Source organism: Ostrinia furnacalis, unplaced genomic scaffold (genome assembly GCF_004193835.3).
Source record: "Ostrinia furnacalis isolate ACB-3 unplaced genomic scaffold, ASM419383v2 OfSCF5652, whole genome shotgun sequence".
In the NCBI taxonomy this organism is placed as follows: domain Eukaryota; kingdom Metazoa; phylum Arthropoda; class Insecta; order Lepidoptera; family Crambidae; genus Ostrinia; species Ostrinia furnacalis.
This window is the reverse complement of record NW_021135891.1, coordinates 196,863-210,365: the sequence shown is the minus strand read 5'-3', so window position 1 is coordinate 210,365 and position 13,503 is coordinate 196,863. Positions and strand designations below refer to the sequence as shown.

The 13,503-nt window shown below is 37.9% G+C and overlaps 1 protein-coding gene across 2 annotated transcripts in view; it reads right to left on the bottom strand.

The window, feature by feature from the left end:
- The window catches only part of LOC114361356 (GTPase-activating protein CdGAPr-like), a 69,964-nt gene that overhangs the window by 28,906 nt on the left and 27,555 nt on the right, over positions 1-13,503 (bottom strand). Inside the window, exon 1 of one of the 2 annotated variants that reach the window (XM_028316351.1) lies at positions 5-682. The exons of the other annotated variant lie outside the window; for it this stretch is intronic. Coding sequence (XP_028172152.1) covers positions 5-13 — 9 coding nt within the window. The 5' untranslated portion in view covers positions 14-682. Of the gene's footprint in view, positions 1-4; positions 683-13,503 lie in introns of those variants that run through there. 2 annotated transcript variants of the gene reach the window in all.

The following is a 13,503-nucleotide window of genomic DNA, read 5'->3' as shown; positions in this document are numbered from 1 at the left end:
ATACAGACAACATCTATGCCGCTAGGTCTAACTGCTCACATTGTGACCACAGAGCATCCATCCATCGGAGCATACGCCGAACACCCTTCTCATGGTCGGTAAACACTAAAATATAGCAATTTCACTTTCAAAAATGCCATTTAGTTATTTTTTTATCCAATTTTAACACAATGCACTTCACTAGTTATTCAATTTAGAAAATTCCAAATTTGAATTTTGAATTTGCACTGACACTAAACTTTTTTTTGTTTACTTTTTAATAGAACACTCGTGTTTTCGCTATCGATCTCATTTTGGACTGAATGTTTTTGAAGCACTGGCGAAATATTTCGAAAGAGTTTCAGCATAGAATCGCAACTTTCCGGTCCAACGGTTAACTGGCTGGATGCAAATGAAAAAAATGAAAACCAGACCGCTGCAGCATTGCGACAGTAAAAACAATATTTACATTAAAACTGGGCTACAAAACAAAAATAGATGTCTGTCCCCCTGCTATGACTGCAGGATAACTCCGACCGAGCTAAGTTATTGAGTCCCAAGCTTCGTTTCGTGTTCGATATCACTTGTGACGTTAACAAATCAATGTAATAACGCGAAACTAATTCAGCAAAAAGCTTTTTCTCGTGAAATATTCGCGAATCGTAACTCAAAACGCTAATTCGATTTGACAGCGACGGACGCCCCGCGCCCCGCGGCGAGCACTGGCGGTCGATGGCGGTGTTGTCAGTTCGGGGAGAATTTACCCCACTTATGGGAGAAATTAAAAATTCGCACTACAGTATATTAATCAAGTCGCGTTAAAAAAACTGAACTAGATTTGTAAGTTTAATTACATCTTGATGCAATACCAACATTGCGATATTGTAACATTTAAATAAAGCATTGTTAGAGCAAAAAACATTTGTTTTATTGTGCACTTACAAAAATTCACACAAGCGCTTGTTAACATTCGTCCAGCATCTTGATAACGGTTATGAGTTCTCACAATTTTGTACAGTCGAGAACACATCAAAGTATACATTTTTTGTAGCAAAATAGTACCTAATCCAACTGTATAAGACACCACAATGTTAAGCTTAATGTGCTGCTGTTAAAGTCAAGTAGGACAGGGTCGAAATGTCTTCACGCTAATCATGCTTACTCATTGCCCCAAAATAGCGGGATAGTTCTTAGAATGATTTGTAATTTCGCGTTGAATAAGGTGATTATGAGAAAATAATTGAATAAGTTAATGTTGAATTATTTTTTGTGCGGTGACTGTGAAGTAGGTATATTAAATTAAACTGTACAAATAGATAATGACTTCGTACTTCGGAGGGCATCAGTCCAATCACTCCAATCGGGGCATTATCAGACGCAAGGCAGTGTAACATCAAATACCATCCCGTTTGAAACTCTTCGTCAACTTCAATGCGTGTTAATTACTGGTATAAACTTCCTATAGAGTAGGTAGGTGGTAAGCACCAGCACTGGTAAAAATAGGCATACTTTGGATCTGTAAAAATGGATTTATCTCATTCACCTATACTAATATTATAAATGCGAATGTAACTCTGTCTGTCTGTTTGTCTCGCTTTCACGCCAAAACCACTGAACCGATATTGATGAAATTTGGCATAGAGATAGTTTAAGTCCCGGGAAAGGACATAGGATAGTTTTTATCCCGGTTTTTGAAACAGGGTCGCGCGTGATAAAGTTTTTCTGTGATTCAGAGACAAAATTCCACGCGGGCGAAGCCGCGGGCAAAAGCTACTTTTGTATGAAAAGGGAACCTATTATGTCACTAGTTCGCGATCTCATTATTCTATGTATTAATTTCACAGCTACTGAATATTGATCATTACAGCACAGCTAACTCGGTTTTCAGATCTAAAAGATTTCAAAAGTCTGAATTATTAGATACTAGCTTTTGCCCGCGGCTTCACCCGCGTGAAATTTAGTTTGTCACAGATCGTCATAAATTGTAGCCTATATGTTAATCTGGGTGATAAACAATAATACTGTAAAGTTTCATCAAAATCCATTCAGCAGTTTTTGCGTGAAAGAGCAACAAACATCCAGACATCCAAACTTTCGCATTTATAATATTAGTAAGAAGTAAGTAGGTACCCAATTTTAAAAGGAAAAACTTATAGGAAGTAAACATAGACAACCTGTTTTTTCTTAACTTATAGGAAGTAAACATAGACAACCTGTTTTTTCTTAAAGGAAGATCTCTAAGACACTCCTACACTGCATTAGCATCGTAAATGCATAATGTGACATAATTAAAACGCGAGCATCGCGTTGTTTACAAACGAACGGCATCCACAAACAACGGTGACATAATTCGTGGCCGGCGATGCGTGGACGCATGCCTGGAGCTGCATGGGTTTAGATAGAACTAACTAACAACTTGCGGCGCATTATGTTCGTTCGTTTTAGCCAAATGACGCCCACTGCTGGACAAAGGCTTTCCCCAAGGATTTCAACACAAAAGACAAAGACCAGTCCTGCGCTGCCCGCATCCAGGCTCTTCCCGCGACCTTCATCAGATCTTCGGTCCACCTAGTGGAAAAAAAACTGATACTGATAGTATACTGGTTGGCAGGGTGCTACATGTTAAAAAATAGTACATTTTTAAGAAAAATAAGTGTTTTTGAAGGAAGTCTGGCTGGTGGATGACTGGATGGTAAGCAATCACCACTGCCTATTGATATCAGCACAAGAAGAGTTGATGATACCTCTTGTGTGTTTTAAGAGAGCCGTACACGATTTTCTTAGAGATACCAATGTTATATTCGATAGGAAACCGGTCATGCTGTAACGGTAGAAAGTTACCACAGAATAACTAATAGTACGAAGTTACAAGTAAACAAAACACTCACGGTTGCTGCGTTGCTTAGTTGATCGAAAAATCATCAAAATTAAGACGAATAAAAATAGCATAATATAAAAAATTAATAGCCGTGGAAGCCTTCTACATGAGAGGAAATAAGAGGCAACGAATAGCAAAATGCAGCTATTAAGCTTCAAAGACCGCTGGAACATTATGGTGAACCCAACACTAACATTTATGGGAATAAAAATAATTTGCAAGGGAGCATTCTCCACATCACAGCAACATTTGCATACAAAAACAAACATAATAAAATTATTCCGCTTATTAAACAATATTTGAGCAGAAGCCCTACGAGTGCTCGCAAGATGTCCATATGCGCGACAGATGACAGCATGACGTAAGTGCAAAGCTTAAGAACTAATTGTAAAGTTCATTAGACGATCTGGATGATTTTGACTTCAAATAATTAGGGGCATCTAAAGTTAATAGTAACGTGATCCACCTGCTTCCTAGACATAAGTGACAATACTTTACTGCCCAAATAGCTCAAATTTTAATAGCTTGCGATAATTTTATGACAGTCTGAGAAAAGGGACCCAGAGAGAGGATCCTCAGTAAGCAGTTGAATGAAATGAAATAGTTTATTCAGTAGAGTAGACCCTTTTCGGAGCACTTGTACACGTCCCAAATATAGCTTGCCCTACCACCACTTCGGGACAACATATTATGGGCTGGTGCTGAGAAGAAGTGGCGGAAGAAACTCAGTCACCTTTGTCAACCGTTGAGTCAGCAGCAGTTGAGGATCGTCGACCTGATAATCATCATCCATTAGGTGAAAGGAGTTTCCACGTCGCAGTAAAATAAAAAAAGATAAATGTGCTTATGGTCACTTTTTGTCGCCAAAACCGGTGACTTTAGACTCTAAATTCTAAATTTTAGAGGATGAAACATTGGGGAAACCCACAATTTTTCATGTTAGCATAGCAATATGAAAACACAATGCTTTTGAAAAAAAAGTGTTTTGATTAGGAAACCGAACTCCACGCGGCAATAGCAGTCTATAAACAATTTTATAAACCACAGCTATGTCTATGTCCGGACAAGAGCACATTTAGCTAAGCATTGTAGTACCTTCCGTACTTGTAACAAGTGTTGTTTTGCAACAAACATGTATAACCTGACGTGCTGTCCACACTTCCACAGTACACAAGCCGCAACATAATCGAACATAGTAAAGGGTCATTAAAATGACAGACACGCATTTGTAACGAGTTTTCCTTATCGGAGGTAAATAACATCGCGTTTAATAATAAGAATGAGCAATCAAATTAGACGCGTATAGACGCGGGATTAGTCATAAATGACCACAGCTGGGGGAGATCAGTAAGTAAAACTACCAAAGTTACTATAACAAGTTGCCTAGGCTCGAGAGTCGAGTTGAATGAGATGAGACGCATTAAACGATATAAATCTTCTATACTAATATAATAAATGCGAAAGTAACTCTGTCTGTCTGTCTGAATTTCTTTCACGCCAAAACCACTGAACCGATTTTGATGAAATTTGGCATAGAGATAGTTTGAATTCAAATAAATAAATTCAAATAAATTCAAATAATTTATTTGTGAAACACAGGTAAGCAGTATGATGTACAAACAAGATATGTGTTCAAGCCGTGATCAGCCTTGTCGGCATACAAATTTTTGAGTCCCGGGAAAGGACATAGGATAGTTTTTATCCCGATTTTTGAAACATGAACGCGTGTGAGAAACAAAATTCCACGCGGGCGAAGCTGCGGGCGGAAAGCTAGTATTTCAATATTTGGATCGATTGTGTCTATTTTTGAGTGCATCTCTTCAATAAAGAGAGCCCAGGCCCAAAGATTAATCTGCGCAAAACTAAATCAGTACGTTACTCGATCGGTCTATCACACACCCTAGGATGCTGAAATAGTAAACATACATAAAGAGACAGCCCTCCATTCTACCTTAAAGTTATCTTTGAGTAACAGCAGGTTACCTAAACTGCCTAGTGGTTTCGTAAAGTTGACTTTGCGTAACTGCAGGAGTGCATGCAGGTTACACAAACTGTACTGTTTAGGCTAGTGGATCTCTAGTAAGTAGAATACTGAAAATAGTGACTGTAAGAAATCGAATTCAGAAGGAAACGCAAACGATAGGCCAAATTCAATTTGATTTGAGTCTGACAATAACAACATTGTAACATAAGACGAAGTGTGCTGGCTGTTTTATCACACGCTGCGCTAGTTATGTCATAACTGGTACTGGTGTGGTACTGGTGTATTAATTAGTGGACACAAGCATGTACGACGTCCATGTTTTATGTAAGTCTCTACTCTATTTGTCAGGAGAAAACTCGTAAATACCCGTTTTCTTCTTACGATATAATACATCTTTTACTAACAAGTTTTGTCTATAACTGGCCGTGGTTAAAGTCTATGGTGTCGCCATAAGAAAGATTGGTCTAATAAGACTGTAGAAAATATGATCATGTGCATTTGGCTCGAAAAGAAGAAAATTTTTTGACAGGACAGGGTAAGACGTAACCTATGGAATCGATAACTACTGTGATTGTTTTTATTGACAAAAAATAATTATTAATGATGAAAATTCAGGGTGTCCGCGGAAGACTAGCGTCTTGTTGGCATGCCCCTTGCGAGCATATCACGAGAAATGATGAGCAGGGGCCTGCTGGGACCGTGTTACCTACTTACCATTATTATTCTCCCGAATTGTTATAAAAAATACTGTTAATTTATTATCATCATCATCATTTCAGCCACAGGTCGCCCACTGCTGAACATAGGCCTCCCCCAATGGTTTCCATGTCGACCAGTTGGTAGCGGCATAGAAAAATAAATACTCTGGTAGCGGCCTGCATTCAGCGCCTTCCTGGTACCTTTATTAATACTGTCAGTTACCATAAAGTTTTTCTTTCTTACTAAGCATAACAGTCCTCACCTTATCGATCGTAACAAAGTTAGAACCTAAGTTTTGAATGAAATTAAACTTTTCCATATAGAGTAACACGACTAACTTTCTATTTAATAAACATGCCACCTGACAATAGGTCCTCAGGCCTCCGTTACCACAATCGGTATTGTTGTGTCTAGTTGCATCAGCATTGTCTAACGCGTGCCGTCATTTGTGAATCAGGTGCTATCATTGACGGAATAGGCTGTAACTCGCGAAAAAAACTCATAATACCAATTTTATTTTCGCAAGTAGGCTTTAGGGCCGATGGGACAGCAAGGTTCTGGAGTGGAATCCACGTACCGGAAAGCGCAGCGCAGGACGACCACCCATAAGGTGGACCGATGACTTCATAAAGGTAGCAGGGAAGCGCTGGACGCAGGCAACATGGAAAACATTGGGGGAGGTCTATGTTCAGCAGTGGACGTCCTATGGCTGAAATGATGAAGTAGGCTTTTAAAAAGCACTTTTACACGTCCCAGTTTTAAATCCTTACCACACCACTGATTCGGGACAATAAATGGGCCAGTGCTGAGAAGAAGCAGCGCAAAAAATTCAGCCACCATTGTCAGCCTCTTTTTCAAGGGCTTACAATAGTAATGGTCAATATGAGTCTTTAATTTCAGCGTGATGTCATGCACTGTTGGACAAAGGCTTCACTCATGGATTTACTATTGTTGCCGAATGTGACCGTGCTAGTGTCAATTTATTTCAACTGACATCTTTAATCGATAAATCTACGTGCAACACTAGACTACTCAACATCGCATCAAATTCTTTCGTTGACAAACCGTACAACGTGTAAACTAGATCTAACACGACACACTTAAATATCAACAAACGTAACTCGTCCCAATTCGTACCGATAGCACGTCAGACTACAATTTTGTTGCAAAACCGTACCTATTACGACTGTATAAGATATTACTGTGTAAAGCTTGATGTGCCGCCTGTGCAATTATCAAACAACGATTAGCCGGCCGCTGCGGTGGAGAAAGAAACTGAATAATGGATTTGTAATAATGAAAAACCGTGCGTGGATCAGTAGAGTGTTACCGAACGGTTCAAATGCGAGCTACAGTGCAGGTTTTGACTTGTTAGTAACTTGAGTTTATGTAGAATGGAAAGAAAATTAAGAGTTAGTTACTGCAGCAGTTAGTTTCCTCTGTGGTTGAGGATTTCGTGTGAAGCTCGCTTCCACCTTATCATCAGGTCAGATACAGGCCAAGAGCATTGTGGATTACAAAAAGTTAATAAAGTGTTTTATGGTGTCAATTATCTCATTTTTCGATCAGCATAAAAATCCTTGGCTCCAAAAGGAAAGTTAACCTCCCCATTTATGGGGAAAATTTAATTAAATGGTATTCTCTTTTCAAACATAAACATAAAAATGTGCTCTGTCATCATAATTTTGAAAGTTGGTCTGTTTCATTGCAGCACTTAAACTTTACAAGCTAATCTCGATGATTCATATAGTTTTTCAAGGTTTCAACATCAGGTCATTCAAGTCTCCACTGCAGGAGCACGACCCTCTCTAATTGACCAGAGGCAAATGGAGGATTTGGCCTACACTCCCCACGCTGGCCAGACGGGTTGGGGAGGCATCATGTAGGTCATGACTTCATGATCATATTTTTAAGATTACTACTTATACCGGTACAAACTTGAACCCAACCAGGGTTATTGGCAGTCAAGCTGTAGATCCTGGCTACACAGGAGATGCAGCGGTGGGAACGAGAGGTGGGAATAGTCCCGTATTACTACTTATGTCTATGCTGTGGTTAAAGCCACCACATCATTACATTAACCGACAAAAACCGGACAGAACGGACAAAACGGTCCATCTGCTTGAAAGCTCATTACATATCTATTGATGACCGTCTAGCGAGACTGACATGCACAGATAGGGTTGCAAGGTGTCCGGTTTATTACGGACTTGTCCGGCCAAATATTGTGTTGTCCGGCCTGTCCGGCTTTTTAGCACCAGTTGAAAGTAGAGCCACAGAAGAATATTCAGTCGAAGATGATGGTACTCAAGACTACTCACTCATGATGAGCTTAGACAATCGTAACCATAGCACTTATCTATTAAAAAAGGTATGTCCGGCTTTTAGGGTAAAATGTCCGGCTAAATTAAGCACCACGTCAGGGTTTTTGTGTTTTTGGGCCTGGCAACCCTATGCACAAAGCACATCAAGCTAAATAGTTGCACCTTAATAACATTGTAATAGGTGCGACTTTGCAATGAAATTGTAGTGTTAATGTTGATTCTGACAACTGTAAATCATTGTAACATCTGTATCTACATAGATTTATTAACTGAGATAATGTTCAAGTCAAGATGATGTTTTTGATTTCAATTCCGATTCTGATGACTAACGCCCGTATTCACAAACGATGCTTGCTTAAGTGAAGCAGCAAATCGAACGTACAGCGTTGAATAGAGCTCTGCGATTGGTTCGTGTGTCACTCTATGCTTCCACGTGCACTGTGAGACCTTATAATAGTAATGTTTGTGAATGCGTAAGGCCCGTATTATAAAATGAATCTCAAGTACAAATCTGTATTCAAGTATTATACAAACTATTTGATTTTGATCTCTAGATTGGTCCCATTTTAAAATAGAACCAATCACAAGAAATATCTTAGTACCTCAGATTCAGATTAAAATACTGTTATTTATTAGCCTTGAACTTTGAATAGAATAGAAGCTCAAAATTCGATTCAAACTCAGATAGAGAGTCAAACTGTGAATAGTTGGATTTCAATATTTGAATCACAAATCACAGGCTTGATGATATTTGATTTGATGTTTGTAGTCCAGCAGGATAGGACTTCTCCCAATTTTCTAAGGAACAAAATATGTGAACGTCAAGCCTCCCCAACCCGTCTGGCTAGCGTGGGGAGTGTAGACCAAATCCTCCATTTGCCTCTGGTCAATTAGAGAGGGTCGTGCTCCTCACTCCTGCAGTGGCGACTAAATGACCTGATGATGGATCATATCTTAAATCTACTGTAGTCTTTACATACCCAGTTACTCTACATAGAGACCAAATGACCTGATTATGAACGGAATTGAATTTTCTTCTCATCTCTTGAATGTACAGTGGGCCACAGTTCTAGCTACCTGTTTCCGTTTTTTTCTCTCGCTCCCATCAATTGGCTATTATTTGCGACAGACCGAGACGACATGACCGGAAATGGGTAGCTGGAAGTGTGCCCCATAGTAGATCCAGTGAGAAATTTTCGCCTAAAAATCAACAGTAGCAAAATCAATAACATAAAGTCAACCGAAGATCTCCCAAATCAGTCTGTTACATCCACAGTGAAAGCACTTCGGCTTCGATCGGTCATGTCCCACTTCCGCGCATATTTGCATCCGAATTGGACGTTGCGTAAGTATTATCATACCGCGATGTACGATCACGGCAGTGTTGCCAGAAGGTTACTTTTGAACTGCTGTGGTTACTTTTAGGTTACACTAATGAAAAGGTTACTTTTAGGTGATTTTTCAGAAATTGTAGAATTAACTTTACAGGTTATTCAGTTAAAAATATGAATAGTGACAATTTAAAAATTATGTCATAAAGTGCATTTAAAATGAGTTTTAGCAATGATATTATTTTGTTTTTATATAATATCATTGAGTTTTAGCGAATGTTTTTCCATAATAAAATGCAAATCCATGAAACGTTTTATACGACTGGTCACTTTTCGAATTTAGATGATCAATTGTATTTATTTTTCATCCATGAACAACCTTACCCAATCATCGNAACAACCTTACACAATCATCGCTCCGCACCCCCCCCCCTATGAAGGTTACTTTTGATTCAAAAAGGTTACTTTTTTTTATATTTCTGGTAATTTCTGACTAGACCCGACTGGCAACACTGGATCACGGTCTACTAACTGAAGGGGGTACGCAAAACTGGTTCGTACCATAAGATAAAGATACAGTGGCAAGACGAGTTGTTTAGATGTGAGATGGACGTTAGGCAATAATGTTGCTTAACGGAGGCTCTGGATTCGGTTATCAGATGGGACATTTGTAAATCTCTTCCTATTTGTTTGGATAGAAATTAGAAGTAGTCATGCCATGAGGAAAATTAACCCTTAACTTCGGAATCATCTTTGTTTTCTTTTGATTAACTGCATTGTAGGTCCAATGACAAAACTTTCGTTCCCACTGTTGCGCAACTCCTATGTAGCCAGGATCTACAGCTTGACCGTCAGTAAAAACTTAACCAATTTCCAATGACAGTTTAACTTTACCCCGGGACAAAGCTGTAGATCCTGGCTACACAGGAGTTGCAGCGGTGGGAACGAGAGATGAGAAATGTCCCGATGTAGGCTGGAATTACTGGTTTCACATGCCCTTCAACATCGAATAAACTAATGGACCAACTCCACACAATATTACCTATGTCCAACCACTGTGAACCACGCACGACCCAGCTTTTTTGTTTGTTTTAAGAACAATGGCTGCCAATTAATTCAATTTTAATTAAAGTCCAATAGATACCATACTGGATACCGTTATCTTAATTTCAGACAAACGTCGAAACAATAAAAAGTAGGTACAAGAAAAAATGCTATGGTAATAACAACCTTATCCTGTACAGTTAAAATTCATAGTGACGGATGCGTGCGTCGAAAGTAGGGCTGTGAAAACGTGAAAAATACTTAGATAGATATAAAACACTTTATTGGACGGGGTGTCCAAGACAAGAAAAGAAAGAAAAAATATACAAAAGAAAAATTATAAATTAAAAATTTTGTATGCTTCGTGACAATTGAACAACAAACGCCTTTACACGGTAATTTATCATTATCAGCGATCCGACACTTATTTTCTTAACTCATAAAATAAACTGCGATCGAACAAAAAGCAATATTATTACCTAAGAATCGTGTAAATCCTCGTGTTTACTTGCAATAATCGTGCAACGCGAAAATAACAATGCAATAAAATACGTTTTTATCGAATTATAACACAAAAATTATACTATAACTAGTTGATTGCAAAATATTTATATCATTCAATTTTATTGTTATGTTAACATTTCTTACTTCAGAGTGGGAGAAAGTTTAATTAAGAGTCATCTAGCTCCTTAAAATTACCAAGACATATTGACTCCAGTTCAGACTTCTAACGTATTATAATCTTTAATGGAAAGAGTATTTTAAAGATATGTGTACTGTATTTTAAAGCATCCAGTAACGGGACTATTCCCACTATTTCCTACCGGTTCAACTCCTGTGTAGCCAGGATCTACAGCTTGACCGCCAACAACCCGACCAGTGAAGGCCAAGTTGGTCCCGGGGGAAAGTTGACCTGGCATCGGAACCGCAACGAAATTAATCAGAAGAACATAGCCTATATGCTATCTTAAGGGCTACCTTTTTTTTAAATATTTTTGACGTTCATAAGTGCCAAAATACTCGTCAAAATGTTTATTTTTATTTTATTTGATCTACACCTGGTAGTGCCTTTGCTGGTAGGGCTCAAAAGATAAGGAGACATGTAAAGTGCCCCTTAAGGGCTACTTTTTCTTTTTTATTATTTACTATATTTTGACGTTCATAAGTGCCACTTGTGGTCTAAACTGAATAAATATTTTTGATTTTGCCTCTACGGTACGTATCTTACATTGTGCCTAGACAGCCCTAGTTAGTTTCTCGGCAGTTCTCATGGCTCTCACGCGACAAAGCGCGGAAGTCGCGTCATGCGCACACGCACATCACCACGCGCGAGGAATGCCCGCCGTTTTCCGTCCGCAGATGGCGAGATATTATGATTTGTACTTTTTGTACAAGTGATAAATAATGCAGGCTCAAGTAAAGGCTAGAATAGCCCATCGGTGTTAGACTGACAATTCGAGGGTCCGCAGTTTGTCGGACCCCGTCGTCCTCTGAGGGCTGAGTGTGAGTTTTCATAAAAAAATGACAATGTATGACGGATTGTACAACGCCCCTAGCGGGAAACGTTCAAAAACTAAAATTTTCAAACATTTTAACTGTGGAAACTTTGCTGATTTCTGTCCTATTTTTGTCCCTATTTTTTTTTTCCCTAATATAAATAAATATTTTTTTAATTAAACGCGCTCACTAGTGCGCATTTGATGTAAACTCACACTAGACCCTCCGAACTATTTTGGTGAACCCTCTCTTCACAACACATTTACCTTAGCTGAGTAGATAACTTTTTGTCGTTTAGCAAATAACCAATGAAGATTGGCAAAAGTCACAGAAAAGCCAAATCCGTGATTTTCTGAATGACATACTTTTTACAGCTTATGTGAGTATCTATTTTGATTTAAAAATAAAAACTAGAAACAATTTTCTTTACAAATCTTTGAGTTATGAACATATTTTTTTAAGTCGGTTAAAAAATAGTTGCAGTCTGTCATTCATGTACATATTTTACCCAAAATAGGGTAATTTCATCGTTGCAGTGGTATCACTAACGCTTTTTTTTATTTCACTGGCAGGTTGTTGACTTCTTTTTGGGCAATGGCCAGTGCTTTATTTCTTCGCCGAAAGCATTTGTGGCAATTAATTGCAACATTTAAGTAAAATGTTAACATTTTATTTTTAAAATTCGAGATGTAAAATTCCGTTTAAAAAAAATTATAATAAAAATAAACTTTTTTAAAAACAAGCTTTTATTCTGATATTCGAAAGCTTGTATCGCGCATGGCATTTATTCCTCTTTTTCTCTGTTTGCGCTACAAGCTTTCGAAATCTATATACAGTGTGTCCGGGCATGTAGTGATCAAACTTTAAGGGCGTAATCTATGGACAATTTTATCGGTGAAAATACTTTAAATTTGGGGCTTGACCCATTTCTCGCATATTTACAAGGATTTAAGTTTTTAATTTTAAGTTTTCACCTCTTCCTTCAAAAACAAGTGATAGCGTGGGTAACTTAACATTAATAAGCAAATATTTTATATCATGCGATAGCCAATAAAATTATCTACTAGTAGAAGTAGAAAACAGACACAAGTTTCATGCATTTTAAGGGAGTAAGAATGGATTTAATTAGAAATAAATATGATTTTTTTCACATCTTTTTCAGTTATTTCCCAACACAAGAAAAACCAGGTCGTTAAGGTATGTTTTATTTGCATTGTATTATTAGTATTTGAGCCATTCTACAAAACGAATGTAAATTTATTAGTCTACGTCTATTAGTTTCGACGTAATTGTTGAACAAAGATACCCCTTCCCAGCGGTTTCCATAGCGCACGCGACATGCGAAAATGCACTGCCTGAAAGAATCACACAACCTATTCCGATTACTATGGAAACCGCTGGGAATGGGTATCTCTGTTCAACAATTACGTCGAAACTAATAGACGTAGACTAATAAATTTACATTCGTTTTGTAGAATGGCTCAAATACTAATAATACAATGCAAATAAAACATACCTTAACGACCTGGTTTTTCTTTTGTTGGGAAATAACTGAAAAAGGTGTGAAAAAAATCATGTTTATTTCTAATTAAATCCATTCTTACACCCTTAAAATGTATGAAACTTTTATCTGTTTTCTACTTCTACTAATAGATAATTTTATTGGCTATCGCATGATATAAAATTTGTGCTTATTAATGTTAAACTACCCACGCTATCACTTGTTTTTGAAGGAAGAGGTGAAAACTTAAAATTAAAAACTTAAAT